Source organism: Protomyctophum parallelum, assembly GCF_964188405.1.
Source record: "Protomyctophum parallelum genome assembly, chromosome: 23".
Lineage (NCBI taxonomy): Eukaryota > Metazoa > Chordata > Actinopteri > Myctophiformes > Myctophidae > Protomyctophum > Protomyctophum parallelum.
In genome coordinates this window covers 19,706,054-19,725,436 of record NC_139715.1, presented here as the reverse complement: position 1 = coordinate 19,725,436, position 19,383 = coordinate 19,706,054, and the positions used below count along the sequence as shown (strand labels likewise).

Here is a 19,383-nt window from a genome sequence, read left to right as displayed (position 1 = left end):
ATGGAAAAACGTCAAAAAGTTGAAATGTGGAGATACGAGATTTCCACCTGACAGCAACCATTACAGGGTCTTGCTCCACAACACTTGTGGCGATCGAACCATTGACCTTCTGATGAACAAACTGGGGGTCCTTGGAATTAAATGGGTTGAGAGTCTCTGTTAGAGCTGTAACAATCTTCTCTTATGGGGGTCCCTGGCATATCTCTTCAAATGGGGGTCCGCAGGGCTAATTAGTGTCAATTTGGGATCCACTGCACTACGCTAAGGTCAGGTCACCCGGGGAAGCATTTGAGGAAGGCAGGATTTATGAAGGGAGCGCATGCACGGCACGATGTTGCTATAATGTGATAATAAGACACAACACAGCCATGTTGACACAACATACATCATCCAGAACCATGAGTTCCATACTGCTATCATCAATAAGAAATCTAATTTCTCTCGTTCTCTCTTTCCATGTTGCAGCCGTTTCGATCATGCGACACAGCGCTTCAGCTTTTGGATTTGCAGTAAGTACTCTGTCAAGCTTTTCACTAAACATATGAAGGCTCCCGCCCACACACATTTAGGCAGGCAGTCAGGCATAGAGGCAGTCATCTGTCTGCAAATAGCATTTGGAAGTACTCGTATGTCTGCATGCAAACCTTCAATGTCAGTGTACACACTGTCACACAACACCTCGCTAAACCTTCAAAGCGGTGGGGAAAAGTAAGTTTAATGTTTTAAATACCGCAAGGTAGAAATACTCAGAAGTCGGGAATGAAACATTGACTTGAGATAAAAGTACAAAAGTATTGGTATCAGGTAACCAGGATGTTTCTCATATTTGGACTATCATAGTGTACTTGAGTCTAGTCTATTGTAATGTCCTATAGTCTATCATAGTTTAAGGTAGTATAATATTATTGCAATGTCCTATACTCTCCTATAGTCTAGTGTACTGTAGTCTAGTCTAGGGTCTTGTATCGCCACTGTCAGGTCTTGTTAGGTTACTTATTTATTTAAAAAAAACCACAGACATACATAACCGCACTTTAATTTTCACTCAAAAATTGCAGATCTAAATTCTTGCATTTTTGCTACTTTTGACTTGTAGAGAACTATGACGGTCCCTGGACCTCACTTTGTGCTAGATGTTTTTAAATGACTCATTGGTATTGGATCGGGACTCAGTATTGAGTTATTATCGGTATATGGGGAAGGAAAGAAAAGGAATCAGTACATCTCCAATATAGTCTACTCCTGTACTAACTACTGGTTGGTGGAGGAGACGTTAACCATGCTCCCTGTTGTCCCTGTTGTCTCCGCAGTTTGACGCCACTCTGGACGTGTTGTCCTCCATCATCGTCCTGTGGCGCTACAGCAACGCTGCCGCTGTGCACTCAGCCCACCGGGAGTACATGTGAGTCTGTCTGTCTGTCTGTCTGTCTGGGCCCCCTATGAGATTACATGCGAGTGGTCTTCCATTCTGCGCCTCACAATTGAGGACGCAAAAGTGAGGACGCCAGTATAAAGGGAGGGGCTGTTGTAATTGAATGGGAGGTCTGCCATTCTGTGCCGAAATTGAGGAGGGCAGAAGAAAGGGAGGGGCCGTTTTAAGTAATCCTCAACATTTGAGGACGGAATTGGCACCGAATTTGAGGCGCCGAAAGATGCCTATATATATATATATGGCGCTAAAATTGGTGCTGCGATTGGCCACTGTGACCGGCTGGAAGGTGTGCCATTGGCAGGCTGAGCATCGCATAACGAGTGTGCCACAGGGATCCCCTGTATATGTTCCAGATAGAGAGATGTTCCCCTTCTCCTCAGTGGCTGGAGCAATCAATCTGAATTTGCACACAGGTATTGACAATGCAATCCTGGGGAGTGTGATTGCCTATACAGGCAATATAATACATGTTGTTGTGATGTCACCGTATATTGTCCACAATATTATGAGGGCAAAAAAAGTGTATAAATAAAAGTAAAGGTATGTCATGTCGTCGAATGCTAAATGGAGGACGACAGCATAAAGGGAGAGGTGCCGAAATTAGGACGGCTGTTATATAAGTGGCAGAAAGAGGGGGGAGAGACAGAAGGGAGAGAGAGGGAGCCAAGAGAGAGAGAGAGAGAGGTAGGGATTGGGTACTGTATGTCATATCCCCAAATGGGTTTGGACTATCTAACTAATCATCTTTATCTAATCATTTTAGTAATTGTGTCGATGAAATTTGTTTGAGCAGTGATTGGCTGGAAGGTGTGTCATGCTGCATTGCGATTGGCTGAGTATTGCAACGGGCTGTGCCACAGGGGACACCCGTTATATATTAGAGGGTCGGGCCCCTCACATGTAGCAACATAGGCTTGCACATCCATGCCACGCATCCTCACTCTCTCTACCCCCTCCTCCCCAATATAGTTTTAACACAGAATCAAATGCTGTATAGTAAAATCATCAAACGTTTAGAAAATGGTTTGCCTATAATGACATTCCCAGAATAGGAACCCCTTACACCAGGTGGCTAATTGTTTTCTTACAGCATTGTAATGACCTATTTAGCCTGTCCTTTGTGGACTATACCGTTCATGACATTTACTCCCATCTTGCACTTTGTAAGTCGCTCTGGACAAGAGCGACTGCTAAATGCCTAAATTGTAAATAGAGAGTGTGTGTGTGTGTGTGTGTGTGTGTGTGTGTGTGTGTGTGTGCATGCGTGTGTGTGTGTGTGTGTGTGTGCGTGTGCGTGTGAGAGAGGAGAGTGTGGTCTTTGTCCTGTGCTGTGTAGTGTGACTAGTGTCAAGACAGAGAGTCTCTTCATGTCTGTCAGTGGCGCTCCACAGGGACACATAGCAGACAGACGTCTCGCGTCTTATCTCTACCTGCACCATAATCGAGCCGTGTGCCTGTGTGTGTGTGTGTGTGTGTATACAGTCGAGTGTGGGTCTCTGTTAACTGTGTGCACCTGTGTGTGTGTGTGTGTGTGTGTGTGTGTGTGTGTGTGCTCCTCAGTTCCTGTTGAATAGACAGGGTGCCAACGGCGAGTGTTAAAATGTCTGAGTGATGAAATGTAAGCCTATCTCTGTCTATTCACCAGGTGGTCCCCCAGGGCCCTTTCTTTTTTCCCTCTACACAGACTCTCTATATAGCCTAGTAGATCTACAAGCCCTCAAGAGCTGCTATATTCGGCAAATGTTCATCAATTGTCGTCGAATGCTCACCCGTTATGACCTGCCCAGATAGGAATGCTAGGGTAACAGGTTCATGTGATAAAGCACTTAAACCCTCTAGACGTAATTGGACCGGTGTTGGCTCTGTACTTTACACACAGGCCGGTCTGTTCAGTCGCCGGAACGCTAGTAGTGACTTTTTACACAAATTGCTCTTCATTGGCTGTCCTTTAAGCCAATGGGGAGTCCGCAATGCTTTCCCATACTCGGGCGTAAGAACGGCATCACTATCATATAATATAAAACAATATAGATGCCTCATTGTTTGCTGCAGTTCGTTGGAGCGACCCGTCTCCAACAGGAGGAGGGAGTCAAGCGGAGTTGCTGAAGGCACGCTGCGTCCTGCCACTCAAGTAACTACTGGCCAATCAATCACAGCGCTTCTTTTCCCGGGACTTCCGTTTACATTGCAAAAGCAAGTGCCGCTGGGAAAAAGGGAGTCGCGCCTCCGATTGGCCTACCGATCGTCCGCTTACCGAAAGCTTCCACTTTTCTTCCAATATGCTTCGCAAGGACTCTCGGGGAAAGCTTGCCTCCATGTTGCCTTCCCTCGAGATACAGACACCCCAGAGCCGGGAAGAGGCTTTCTTTACTGTATACGTCTATGGTCACTATAGCCACGCAGCAAACATGTTTGTCTAACAAACATATGACACTTAAGAACACCCGAGACTTGTATTGCAGTTAGAACTGCGGTACCATGTATTGAAAGTATAGGAAGGAAAACAAACATTCACACAGTATGGCCTTTCACAGTATGGAGACATCTATTCACTAACACAATCCAACCACTTCAATAAAGCGGACGGATCAGCCCTTCACTCTTTCACTCAAGCCCAGGTAAAGCAGTCAGTATTCAGTCAAATTGCCTACCCACCCTGGCAGGACAAGAAGAGCTGTTGTCCAGAGTAGCGGTGAATGGAAATCACTCCAAGTTGGCTGAGGCTCATCCTCTTTACACACACAGCAGAACTCCTCAGTCAGAGAACTTGTAGCCTGTGTATGACATGAAGGCCACTTGTAAAATGCAAGTATGTAAAATGTATGAACTATATGATAGATTGAACGAGACAGCTTAGCAACCAAACCATTGAACATAATTACTGTATATATCTGACCCGAGTTACTGTACTGGGTGTGTTCTTTTTTTCAATCTACACCAAATCTCAACCAAAAATAGCAAATCTACAAACTCACACATCACAGCGAGGCGCGTTGTGAGCTTGTATTTCTGACGAATGTTTCCCCCAGAATATTATGGATGCTATTGCTGAGGTTCAAGTAGTTAAACAAAATGTACTGTCTCTGTACTGACCTGCAGCTCCATTTCACCTGTCTTCAAACTGACACTGCCTTCAACCAAGCTGTGACTGGTTGCTAATTGCTGTGACTAGTTTAATGACTGCTGATTGCCAGTTGTGGAATCACCCACCCACAGGAATACACAGAACAGGCAACAAATTAATTTAATGCAGCATTGTGACAGAATCGTGACCGGGGGGTACACATCATTAAGACAACATTCATTCACACATAGGTTCGCACACGCACACGCGCACACGCACACGCACACGCACGCACGCGCACGCGCACACGCACACGCACACGCACACGCACACGCACACGCACACACACAAGCACACGCACACGTACACACACACGCACGCTCTGGGTCTTTTGGGATGTCACACTGTCACACTGAAATTGTTAGAGAAGAAGAATGACGTCACTGTCACTGGAGACGAACCTGGGTGTTGACACAAAGACAGCAAATAGAGAGACAGCGAGAGAGGGTTTATGTCATCCCAAGGTCCAGATTGACATGTATTGATGTTGAGCTTCATATCGATTGCGGCTCCATTTTTACACAGAGTAAAATAAACACGGAGGATTTTATTCTGTGCGATTCAACCTGCATTCAGCCCCATAAAATGACTGAACAGTACAATGAACGACATGAAGTCTCATTCAATACATTGTATGAGGTGAATGATCACAGACCATTCAGCAACTCATTAAGGCTAATGACCGGGTCTTTGTGTCTTAATGCATGATCATAGTGATAAATGCAGGACGATCAGTGTTGCCTTCAAAGGGCCGACGAAGGACCCCTCTAATTATTGCTGCCTGCATAGCAGAGATGAATTTTCATTAAGATGCTGTCACTGTGGCAGCTAATTGCCATGTTTGCACAAGGACACAGACACTTGTTAGCTTAGCTGGTAATTGGCTTTCACCAGAGGGCCTTGTTGTTGTTTCCTCTCTGCAAGGATGTCAGGCACACATTTGAAATATGTATTTATGTGCACATAAACACGAGTAGGAGAGCGCCTTGTACAAATGAAGGACTGCCAATGCGGTCAGACAATAGGAAAACAGCCAGTTACAAAGTCCCTTGACGGCAGAACATTGTTACATTAAATACAGTTGACACAGCAGATCAATCATGGATAAAGGAAACAACACCTCTTCCAAATTGAGCGAGCGGCTTCCAATAATAAGCAGTACCTTGCTAACTGTCCTCATAACCAACTTGTGCACGACGCACGTGCCTAGAGGGTACCAGATATCTGTAGCCTGGCCGTGAGACGTGCACAAACATGCGCACGTGCGCACACACTAATCATTTTCCTGTTGCTTTCACTTACAGACATCAAGTGTCAGTGATCATGTGTGCATGCATGCACGTGCATCAGGTGACTCTGAAGTTACAGCCAAGGAAACTGCGTTGCTTACTTTTGGCGCCATATAGCTTGGCACTGTATCGTTATTTCAAAGTTCAATCAAAATCAAAATGTACAATTTCTTGCTAGAATATCATGATGATCACGATTATGCTTGCACATCCTGGGACTAAAAAATATGATGGCATGTCAGATATAGAGGCCAGGCTGAAAGTGGTTGGTTAACCCATTAAGACCTGAGGACGCATCGGCGTCACCTTTTAACCAGTCTTGTAGATCTGCTATTTTTGAGAAATCGTGAAGATGTGGCACAAATCTTTGAATACATATTATTTTCCAGTGAACGTTTTTAACTCAAATCTTTGCTTCTGGGGGGTCCCTGGAATAACATATTTTCAGACGGGCGTCGACGGCCAAATACAGATCATTCTGGGGGTCCTTGACATGAAAATGTTTGACAACCACTGATACAGAAACATATGTTTTTCAGAAAACCATGAATATTGTAGAATCTGGTTAAGAATCAACTGCAGAGATTCAACATTCATTGTGAAACACTGGAAGTGAAATGACAACACTGGGACAAGAGCTTCTGTTGAATAATACATCCTACCTATACCTACAACATGCTGGATACATGATCAATGACGTGTCCACTGCCTGCTTGCTTTCTATTTGTCTAATGTTGTGCGGTGCGGTGCTGAGCTGTGTGTACTGTGATTGTGTGCCTCTATTTTGGTGTCTAAGTGAAAGCAACAGTAAAATGATTAGTTTGTCGTGTGTGTGTGTGTGTGTGTGTGTGTGTGTGTGCGTGTGTGCGTGTATGTGCGTGCGTGTGTTGAACAGCCCATTGACGTCCTCTCTCTCCAATTGTTGCCGTGGTTACCTTCTGACCAAAGCCCAGGGCACCACCGAGTTGACTCTCCAGCATAGCCCTTACACACACACACACACTCTCACGCACGCACGCACGCACGCACGCACACACGCACGCACGCACGCACGCACGCACGCACAGACCATGCGTGACCAGCACAGATGCTGTAGTTGCTGTATCTCCCTGCAGACTCAGTTAATTGGAGTTTAAAGTAAACCTGCCTCTTCGGAACAGCCCCTCTGAGAACATCCACAGAGGGAGGGAGGGAGGGAGGGAGGGAGGGAGGGAGACCGACCGACAGACAGACAGAGGGAGAGGGAGAGGGAGAGGGAGGGAGTCAGGGAGTCAGACAGGTTCTCAGACAGGGAGTCAGACAGTGAGAGGGTAATGCCTAGTTTACTAATGCCTACTTTATATGTCGCTTGCCACCAAGAGCTGATCTGCAGATTGACAGAGAGGTTGAAGACAGTGACAGTGAACAGAGTGATTTGGACACGGCTACCCACTTTGCCCAGCTGTTCATATGAAGGCACCCTGCTCTCTCTCTCTCTCTCTCTCTCTCTCTCTCTCTCTCTCTCCCCAGTTGTTCTCTGTGCCTCTTCTTTTTTGTAAAATAAATCTTTCTTTCATGATTTATACACTGTACAAAGGGGGAGAGGGGATTTAAACCTATCGCTATGTTAAAACCAAAGCCATGGAGGATAGGCTGAGTAGATGTGTATGTCACAATAAAACACCCAGAACCTTGAAATGGTGGAAACGGGAATTGTGAGCTTGTAGATCGGCCATTTCTTTTGGCAGAATAGGGATGCTAGGGTTCAAGTGGTCTCAACGGTTCTTTCCTCTATCTCAGGTTTTTCAACAGGTGGTCCGTGGAGGTATTGATCCCTGACCATGCATTTAATCATTTGTTTGATACGTTGATTTAAAAAAAAATCGTTCCAGTAGTTGAGAAACCGTGAACTGATCTGGTGACCTATGATGACCGACCGTCCATGTAGTCATTTACTGACAAGTGGGAGGTCAAGAAATTCAACAGAAAAGGGGAGTTAGAATCTCAAGAGGGGGAAGCGCACCGGATTGTCTGGTTGAGTCATTACTATTAGGAAATTATTAGTAGTCCGTGGGACATTGGTTGAGAAACGATGCATACACATGGGATGCATAGCAAGTGTTACAAAAGCACTAATCTTAGCCCACGTCCAAACCCAACACAGCAGTGGTCCCCAGGTTTATTCTAAGTCAGGGTGGTGGTCCCTCGTTCACAATCAGTTGAAAACCCCTGTTCTCTCTCTCTCTCTCTCTGTCCTCCCAACCCCACCCCCACAGAGCCTGTACGATTCTGGGTGTCGTCTTCATCCTGTCCTCGCTGTGCATCCTGGGTAAGGCCATCCACGACCTGGCCACCGGACTGCTGCCTGAAGTGGTAAGACCGACGCCCCCTTCTCCAGAACAACACTAGCCTCGGTATACCCCGCAGGCTTTTATCTATCTATTTTAATCTGCTTGTCATTTCTGGTCAGGCTATAACAACATAGCTCTCTGGGATAACATGCACACTATATTATACTATATAGATTGTCATATTGATAATTTGTTCATCACATACCGATAACTCAATAGCCTGACAGTATGGGCAGTAGGTTGTGCCTGCAACTATTGATTATTTTCTTGGCGATTTATCAAAATTGCTGACAGCATGGCAGCAGCTGCTGCATGGCGGGCCTCGCCCTTGTTGATACGCAGCGTGTTTTCATTCCTATGCCCCTTGATAAAACCCTAGGGCTGATAATCTCTCATATCAGCCCTTTTATCATTTACAGCCCTTGCCAAGACCAATTTCTTTGTCGCTATTTGATTTAAAAACAAAACTAAAAACAACAAAAAATGCATGAAAAAAGTCTATAAAGTTTATAAAGCTGACATTTATTTTAACAGCACTATAATGTGATACTGGCTGATGCCATTTTATATTACCATCCGAACAAAGCCAAACCTTTCTCCACTGTTTGGAATAGACCCAATAAACTGGGTTTCACAACTGAATTACAGTGTATCTGAGAGAAGAGCTACAGAAGAAAGAAGAAGACTAGAGTAAATAAACATTTCAGGACTAGGACTTTGGATCAGGTGATATCTTTTACACACCAGATTAAAAACTCAGCGACAGGTGCGTTGGCGGAGCAGCCTTAACAAGTAAAAAAATCCCTACCGGCATACTGTCTTTGCTTGCTCAATAAATAATTAATTTCTTAAATACATTTTGTCTAGGACTTTGGCAAGAATATTTGTCTCTTTGGTTTTTAAAGTGTAATCTAGAACATTAAGCATAGTGTTCACTGTTCACATTCTGGAAAGAAAGGCCACAAGAGCTTCTAGTGGACAGACATGACTGCTCATCACGGTTTGGACTTGGAGCTTACAACTGGTTCAGTTTGGATATGACGTTGAAATATATACAGTAGGTTTAGTCTAGTGGTGTAAAGGTCAAAATGTTATTTTAGTTATTCAAGACTGCACATGCCTCCTCCAATACACATGGAATGGTCAGCCCATTCTCTCTCCTGCCAGGGACGAGTTTCACTGGGAGGACCACCTGGCACATGCACATTCCTCACAGTTCAACACCCCTGCTGACTGGCGCCCTGACAAACCATATAAATTCAGGCCCGGATTAACAATGGAATTTACTTGCGCTTAAGCCCAAGGGCCTGCAGCTTGCAGGGTCCTGTGCAATAGTGAGAGACCATTTAAAAGTTGGTACAGCCGTCCAAACCGTAATTCATAGTAACGCAACACACCCCGGCTAGTGTTTTTGATCGTCCAGCAGTTTCTTAACCACTCGTTGGGAGGATCGAGATTCAAAAATAGCAGATCCAGCGTCACACAAACGCAAAACGTGTCGTTCTTGATTGAGTCATGTGCACGGCCGGCAAGCGAATCACTTTCACTTGCACCGGCTCCTGCTGGTCAGTGTTAAGATGAATGTTTAGAAGCCTTATCAGATCCAAAGGACTGCAACCGACAGCTTTAATTACAGCTGGACCACAAGGTACAACCCCTCCACTGGGCACGTGCTTTTCTCTATACAGATTAGAGAATAGCACTGGGTGTTGTCTTCTGGACCCACTAAAAAGAAAATCGGCCATTCATTTTTCCCCATAGAGATTTACAAAAATATTTATATCAATTATTTTAAGCCTAGAATCGAGCCATCCAGGATCCTGATGAGTCATGACCATGGATTTGAACCTTTGATTCTCTGAAAAGACGCTAAACAAAGGGTATTTATTAAATGTAGTAGGCCTACATCATATAATTAAATACACAGAATCAATGGGTTTTTTTGGGTCATGATTCACCAGGCTTGATTCTAGGCTTACATAATGTAAATCTCTATGGGGAAAATGAATTGAAGAGTTTTAAGTGGGTCCAGAAAACCACTGCTATGCTCTACACCTAAAGGAGGATTTAATTCACCAGAAAAAGCAACGCTTGCCATTTTGCCCATCTCTAAAAATCTCTCATCCAAAGATGATACGAAGCCTTCGGAGCAAATTCACACAGACAACTCAGAGCAGCTCCTGATCAGGAGATCAGTCACATGCTCTGAGTCTGACCACCATCATCTAATTGTGGCGAGCTGTTTAAACCTTGCTTACTATTAATTATTGTTGCTGCTGCTCTGGCATCTTGCTACCTTGCTCTGCAGCTGGTTTGAGCTTAGTATTTTGCACTCCCAAAACCACCCCATGACCCACCTGTTATATTACCGTATGTGGGCTATGTTTCTACACAATTCCCTTAGGGGGGAGGTCTATTTCATTGCCTTAAATATCTATTTATTTGGCAGATCATTCATCTTTTCTAATATCCTCAAGCTTACAGGAAATTAATGAAATGAGACAGAGCCTTGACGCCAAATAGGCTTATAGATACCGGTATTTATGCTCAATATTTTTGATACTTCAGTAAGAATATCTCTAGGTGTCCAAGAAAAACAGATGAAATCATCACACTTGATCTGTAAGGTACTGGCTCATTGCAAACTATGTCCATGTAAGATGAGATTGATCAGGTTTAGTTCTTGATAGCATCACAACTTTGATTCACAGAACAAATTTATTCTGGATGGAAAGTTCACAGAGAGCTTGGAAGCCTGACATTTTTCTCATTTAGCTTGTGCATTATTAATGCTATCATTAGTGCATGAGTGAGCTAAATCCACCGCCTCCAAAACGCAGCTGCAACATGCTGATGCAGCAGCATTGGTCATAGCAGTCCTTGACTTGCGGCTGTGAATCAGGCCAGTCTCCACGGTGACGAGGATAAAGGAGATTTGAACCTCTCTCACCATGTCATAGCCCCAGATCCCCATTCGGGTCTCCTTCCATGACTTGGACTTTTGTAGCATGACGTCCTGCTCAGATGAGCTGACCCAGGAGCTCAAGACCCAAGATACTTGAAGTCCTTGACATCCTTCAACCTTTCAGGGGGTGAAGGAGGCGCAACACCTTTCAGGTGTTGTCACACAGACAGAAGCCTGACCTGGCTTTGTCTTTGCATTCAGCCTCCACTTTGCGGACCAGGTCTTGTGCCTGATCCCTCATCCTCATCAGAGAGCAGTGTGATGTTGTTCTGTCTCCACTATACTGCTGGAGGGCATATTGACCTACTCCTCTGGGCCAATCTGAGCTCAGCCTCCCACCCGACGATAGCTCTGCACGCTGCAAAGTCGAGGGAATTAAGGGACGAACCTAGAGCTAGGGTCCCCTTGTAGAACCCCTGCTGTGACCTATTTGTTTCATATATATATATTGTGTTATCAACTTGGGAAAACGGGGTGGTGCTCCAATAAGGCCTCTCGTCAAAACTTGCTCCAATGGATAGAAACGAATGCCTTCTCGAGAGACAGAATTTGAGCAAATGTTCACTGTTGGGCTAACAAAACCAGCTGTATTTAAGTAAGACACAGACATTTGACATACAGTAACAGACTCTCATTTGAAAGGAACCCAACAATAGCAGATGAGTCATCATTAGACAGATCTTTTCTCGTGGAGCCGATATGACAGGGTATGTCATGATAAGATAAATGTTTATTCTCCACACATGGGTATTCTGCCTCCGGCCTCGCAGAGCAGATCCAAAAACAGACAAGGCACATAGTAAAATCCTCCGTGATAATATAGTGCACAAATAACCAAATGGATGAGTAATTGTGCATTTGGTTAAATTTGTGCACTCTCAAAGTTATAAATGGATAAATTAACATTTTACTGTGTACAGTAAATACACATGACCACAAGATTGAGGGCAACATAGCATAACAGAGCCTCCTGTATTTATTCCAATCCACATGATTACAAAAATATATCACACGACCCAAATGCCTGATCGCAATGGGTCAGCAGTTGCGCTGCATCTCCGCTCTGCTTGAGTCACCAGTTCACCACTGACTGTCATCATGTGAGCAACATTCACAGTTTCTCACATGGTGAAAGGAGCCGTTTGTGGTCAGAGTTTGACTCATGCAGGGCAACTGCTGACAGTGCCGAGTAGCACAGTAGGAGCCTGCCAACGCTAGTCCCACAGCTAGAGCCGAAAGTGGTAATCAGATAACATATGTTAAGGCTCTGCCTCAGCCAAAACTACTACAAAAACTATGTGCTCTTATGTGCCGTGGACCAGAGGTCCAACTGCTGGTACTTGTACCAATAGTGGTACTTGAGCCCCTCTGGTGGTAAACAGAGGAGTTGCCCCCAAAAAAAGGGAGAATAAAGACAAAAGTGGAATGAAATATTGATATTACTACAGGTGTAGTTCTTCTGACCAAGCAACTGGTTGAAATAGGCTCTCCAGCCGTGCTGAAATGGCATACCAACAGCATACCTATCCTTAATAGAAGAGTTGAGAACGGATTAATCACATTAGAAATATCATCAGTCGTGCCGATTAGTGATTAGACAGAGCAGAGGTTTGTCAGAGCAGCAGCATTATGACTGTGAGCTATACCACACCAGTCTGATGGTGCGGTTTAGACCATACATGGGCACCTGGCGGCCCGGCGGCCACATGCTCATAATGGCGGCCGTGTTTGATGAGAGCCTCTGCATAGCACAATGACAGCAAGAGATGTGATGGTTGTCGAAGAATGGCCAACAAGCGAGGTCCACAGGTGCAGTACTTAGTTTAGACAATGTTTGGTTTAGACTAGTCATTGGTTAGACCAGTCATTAGTCCTACAACTACAACCTATCTCAAACCCTCACCGTAAACCTAACATCCCACGGGGTAGCACACCTAAACCTAACCTTAACCCATGTCTAACCAATGACTAGTCTAAACTAAGTATACACCCCAGGTCGGCAACGTCGGGCTGTTTTGTTCAATTTGGTACGGCGGCCATAATGCTCAGAGGAAAGACAAATGGAATATGGCCACAGTTCCATAATAACAGGCGGCCCTTTTTCAAAGTTAAAGTTAAAACTGGGGACGGCTGGTGTGGTATGGATGTTATGCTTTTGAGTGCGTTAAATCAAGCGTGGAACAGATGGATTCAAAAACCATGTCAGAGCAGTGAACAGTCATTCGGGGTGGGAGGCGGGAGTGTGATGAGAGTTCTGTCGCAGATCATCTGAGGAGAGAGTGTGAAGTTTAACGGATGACAGCTTGTGATGACGCCTCAAACGGAGACAGAGGTTATTTTAGTTAACAAAACACATCGCCATCTTGGAATGTGATTTACATTTGGCCTATTGGGAGTGCGCATGCCAAGTTCCACGCCGTCAGGGCCAGCAGTGCGGCAGATTGAGCTGTTCACGGACAGATAGACAAATACATGTTCAGACGGACAAGGGGTGAAAACAGTCTAAAGCCTCCTCTTAAAATGGCAGTAAAGGTTGCTTTCAGTAATACGGCAACGGAAATGTTGGGCAACAAGTTTATCAGAAGTTACAAATGACATGTTCCATCGGCAGACCCTTTCATTTGTTTTGAGTAAAGCAAATTGGGCCGCTTCAGTGCAGTACATTGTCAGTCACACTGCAGTGTGTATGTGTGCGTAGTGTGCCTCAGTGCAGTGTGTACAGCAGTGGTTCCCAAACTTTCAGCCTGCGGACCCCCCATTTGAAAATATATCCGAAGGACCCCCATAAGAGAAGATATTTGCGACTCTAGCAGTGATTTTCACTGATTTTCATTTCAAGGGCCCCCGGTTAGATTTTCTTTAGATTTTTATTAAGGATCCCCATTAGCTGGTGCCGTAGCAACCAGCTAGTCCTCCTGGGGTCCACATAAGAATAAACATTACAGTAGAAGAATAAACATTACAGTAGTTTACATTATGTTTTGACCTGAATTTGACTACGGTCCCGTATTCAATGCCATTCTCTGGGACCCCAATTTATATTGTAAAATCAATGTTAATTGAACTGAGAGTGCCATTTGGTTCCATTTGTACACTCTTTGAGCTACAGACCCATAAGGGTCCATTTGGGTTAGGGTTACTAACTATGATTTAGCTGCATGGGGACCCCCTGGAACTCCCTCAAAGACCCCTAGGGGTCCCCGGACTCCACTTTGGGAACCACTGGTGTACAGTTTGTGTCTCAGTGCAGTGTGCATGTGAGAGAGGGATCTTGAAAGAATGTCACAACTCTCAGGTGTGACTGAAAACGCAGCAGCAGTCACACCTCTGGGAATAGAATCATCATCCAGTTGCTAGGCGATAGTAATGGGCTCCGATATATGAACAGACTTGTGTCACCACCAAGAATGTGGATCTCACAAGGAAATATCAAGTCTGGGAGGATCATCTTAAGGCTATGCTTCTTATAACTTCAATAGTCAATATATTTTTAAGACTTTGCCTCTAAATAAATTATTATTATTTATTATTTAAAAAAGAAATAAAAATGTATGTATCCTTTAAACCTTAATGCTTGCCTATATTGATCTGATGTCGTGTCTTGCCTCTTAGCTTGACTTGCATGTGTAATAAAAACAGGTTTGGACGACAACTGTAACACAAGCCTCCCCCAAAACAAAAGAAAGAATCCCATTCCCCACGTGTGTGTATACTGTGTGTGTGTGTGTGTGTGTGTGTGTGTGTGTGTGTGTGTGTGTGTGCGCGCGCACACATTTTAAAAGGCCTCAAAATGCCATCACACACTGCCAACATGAAACCAGTTTGTACTGTTTGTGACAACTTTCTGGTGGGTTGGGTCAACATAGAGTTTTATATAAGGGTCAACCTAATCTCTCATACTGTAACTTACTGATGCATTGGGTCAAGCCACGCTGGGCACGACCTACGCTGTAGAGTGCATTGCTGGAATTTGGTGTTGTGATTGGTCGTAAAATATCGTATCCAGGGGAAATACATCTGACGGATGTTCCGGACCGACACTTCCGGCTATGCACTCTCTGCCTTAGGTTGTGACCAGGCTTTTCTCTTCGCAGATCAGTAAGGCTGGGACCGAGGCTAGGGTCAACCTGATCAAACTGTAATTTACGGATGCATTGAGTCATCCTGATGCTTTGGGTCAGCATCCTGCAGTGCTGACCCATTCTCTTCTATAAGACAAGTTATATCAAACAGTTTTTTATTCTTTTGGGTTCAGGCAGGAGTGGGTACAAGCTATAAATAGCTATAGTCTTTCATCTCTCCTCACTGCATGATCTCTCTCTCTCTCTCTCTCTCTCTCTCTCATGAAATGTTAATAAGCTACCTCAGCTACTTTGGCATGCTGTGGAGAGTGTGTGTGTGTGAGAGAGAGAGAGAGAGAGAGAGAGAGAGAGAGAGAGAGAGAGAGAGAGAGAGAGGAAATAGAGAGAAAGGGAAGACAAAGGACGTAGAGACGAGACAGCAGGGAGAGCGAGGGAGGGGGATGGGGATGTGCATGAGGGAGCGTGCAGCCGTGCAGGAGAAGCGGTTTGCCTGGTGGACGTAGTGACACCTCAGTCGGTCTTCTTGTTCTTGGCCTAATTAGTGTCAGGAGTCTCTAAATGCCAAGCGGAACCACAGCCCTTAATGCCTTCATTAGTGCATTACTGGACAAATAATGCTTTGTAGAACTAGTTTGCACAGATGTCATTGATAAAAGCACCAAATTAATGTAAAACAATACTCACCCACCACAGGTGGCTGTGTTTGTCGAGGAAGCATGCAAGGTGAAGGCATCATGTCCATGTTGCTGCACTATGGGGTTGGGAGGGGATGAGTGGTAAGCAGAACCCAAATGCAAGGACAACTGAAGCAGTTAAACTCAAAAGGTCTTTTATTTAACTAATCTAATGGTTATCACTAAACAGTGCAGATAAGTACCAACACCGGGCGTATACACACAGATTCTCAGACATACTGGCTAACACAAAGAGGGCTATGAATTGGCAGGATACTAACTAGACACAGGTGACAGGATAGGCTGGTGCAAACAGGACACAGGTGACCAGGGTTATACACTAATCAGAGTGGGGAGACGAGACAGTAAAACCACAGACCATATTGGTTAAATCTATTCATGACTTATCTGACTGAACTATGAGTTAAACAGCTGCTAGTAGGGCAGACAGGAGGTACAAGAACTTTACCACCCTGTGGATAGCCTTGGTTCTGGACCAGGGCTAATGGTGACCCTCGTTTACATTACCCATTCACATCCTAATCAACACTCACCCCTCGACCCTGCCACATCTTTATTGAACATAATTACACACGTAGATACACAATAAAATGTACTAACATCGGTATTGAAACCACATCTATATTCAAAGAAAATAATAATAAGGATACAATAATCAGTGTGTGCGTGCTTGTAATGTGTTTCAGGGTGTTTTCCCACGTGCCTGGGTGGCATTATGTTTGTGTGCTCTGTGTCTCATGAGCACGTGTCCGACGTTAACAACGCATCTATGTTACAAAATCTGCACCCACCCTCCTCCCTCCAACAATCAACCTCCAGTTCACCAGTTGAGCTCCCCCTCCCCTCACCTGACTGTTAAGGGTTTCATGACTTTCATTTTCGTTTATTGTCTCCACCAGGCCGAAGGCATGGGGGGAGAGTATGTTTTGCACTCCGTCCGTCCGTCCGTGTGTCCGTCCGTGTGTGTGTCCGTGAGCAGCTAATCTCCGGCACCGTTAACCCGGTCGATGCCAAATTTTGCACACACACTCCCTGGATGCCAACGATGAACCTCTGCCCCAAAATTTCCAGAACGGCCTGTTATAGCGCCACCAGGAGGCCGCTTTGTGCAAAACAAGTTTTTGCACAGTACACCTACAGATTTTGTCCAAACATCGCGCAAATTGGTACACAGTCTCTCTAGTTTCCAAATAAGTTGCTGCTTGGTGTCCCATGTTTCAGAATGTATTATTTAGATAATTATTTAAAACATAATATCCGTGCATATCCACGGATATCCCAAGCCGTGCATATCCACACACACACACACACACACACACACACACACACACACACACACACACACACACACACACACACACACACACACACACACACACACACACACACACACACACACACACACACACACACACACACACACACAAACCCAAACAAACATGTTTAAATTACTCCTAAACATCTTTTAAACATCACACACTCTCCTATCCTCCTGGTGGAGACCTGTGCCCAGAAGGGCACTTTTTCTAGTTTTTATAATTTTTTGTTTTTCTTTTAGGTTTCATGATCTAAATTATACACCCAAACAACCTGAACTTTGAACATTCAGTGGATTTTCTGTGGCCTGGGGTGTTCTGTGGTCTGGAATGTTCAAAGTTCCGTTTTTTGGGGTGAAATTGAGCTCAGAAAACAAAACAAAAAGAAAAATGACCAAAAACTTTCACCAGACCTTTAAAGCGCCAACAGGCCACTTAAAAGTACGGCTCTATTATTCTGGACGGGTAGCTCATATTGCCTTTGCCAAGTGTAAATGTCAAAGAAGCTCCTTAGAATTCTGGCCAGGTCCCATTGCGGGCATGCACGTGGTGTGTGTGTGGTGTGTGTCATGTGCATTGCAAGTGGATATCAGTGTGTGTGTGAGTGCGGTACGTTTGAGTTTGAGTGTGTGTACGTGCATGTGGTGGGCATAAAATGTGCAATCACATGTGCATGCACACATTTCCTCTTCCTGTGGGGAAGTGTAAATGCCACCCCTCCCTGTCTGGGGCATCCAATAACTGCTGGGGAGATAACGAGTTGAATCCGCCTGAAAAGGTCACCGGAGTGCGGGGGTTTCCGATCATAAGTTGACACCGTGATTCATGCATTTTTTAGAGTTATGCTGTATTCAGCATGTGACAGGTGAAGTGCAGTGTCAGTACAGGTATATAAGGCAGATATTTTCCCCTGGCAGATGAACTGAAATGTGGATACGATCCATAAAGCAGATCCCCAAATTGCTGACGGGGGTGGATCTGGTCACCGATTGATCCGCATTAAACTGGGAAATGTCTCAGTTCGATTTTCGTATTGAACGTTTGTCCCTGTGGTACCATAACCGTGACTCAAGTATGGATGTTTTGATATTTTTTCCTATCATCTCACAGCTGCCTGTGTACTGTTACCGTATAATGTATATCTCCTGCTTTGATGTCAGTAAACCTTGTCAACATCACAGCTCTCTCGCACTCCGCTTTCAGCTCCAAGGTCCTGGTGCAATATTAATGTTGCTGCAGAAATAAGTAACACAGCATGCAGCAACTTTCTCATTTCTCAGCAGTGGTGGAAAAAGCACTCTCTTTTTTTAGTAAAGTAAAAGTATCAATACTGCAACTACTCCGTTACAAGTAAAAGTCCGGAATTCAAAAATGTACTTCAGTAAAAGTACAAAAGTATTGGCATCAAAATGTACTTAAAGCGGGTGCAGTACTAAGTTCCGACCAGTCATTGGTCCGACAACGACTACCTACCTCAAACCCTAACCTAACCATAACTGCAAGCACGGAGCAGCGCATGTTCACCAACCTTAACGCATGTACGTTTACCCACCTTAACGCATGTTTGTTCGCCAACCTTAACGCATGTTCGCCAACCTTAACGCATGTTCGCCAACCTTAACGCATGTTTGCCAACCTTAATCTGGTCATTTTCGGATGACTGGTCAGAAAAGCGTGCAGACCCCACTTAAAGCACTAAAAGTAAAAGTAGTCATTATGCAGAATGTCCCATTTTAAGTTTTCAAATGTATACAAATCTTTTGAAAATAGCAGATCTACAAGCTAACAACCGTGACACATTGTGAGCTTGTAGATCTGCTATTTTTAAATGGCCAAAATGTATAATGGCTTTAGTGTTTACTGTATGTTTTGTAATAATAATCAACGTAAATAGTAACAAAGGTTTTCAAATAAAGTTAAAGTACAATATTATTTGCCTCTGAGATGTAGTGGAGTAGAAGTAAAAGTATTGGAAATTGTTAATACTCAAGTAAAGTACAAATACCTCAAAATTGTACTTAAGTAAATGTACTTAGTACCACCACTGCTTCTCAGCCAGTATGCCTCCAAGTGGGAGTGCGAGTCCTTTTTAAGGTTTTCTTTTTCTCCAGTGCTGATAGATGAGATAACACACTTCAGAATAACACGCT

General features: G+C 44.4%; 1 protein-coding gene across 1 annotated transcript in view; it reads left to right on the top strand.

The window, feature by feature from the left end:
• Positions 1 to 19,383, top strand: part of LOC310854133 (transmembrane protein 163a-like) — a 41,418-nt gene that overhangs the window by 17,464 nt on the left and 4,571 nt on the right. The window contains exons 3-5 of the mRNA XM_083758652.1: positions 466 to 509; positions 1,311 to 1,402; positions 8,101 to 8,197. Of these exons, the coding sequence (XP_083614778.1) occupies positions 466 to 509; positions 1,311 to 1,402; positions 8,101 to 8,197 (233 nt within the window). The remainder of the gene's footprint in view (positions 1 to 465; positions 510 to 1,310; positions 1,403 to 8,100; positions 8,198 to 19,383) is intronic.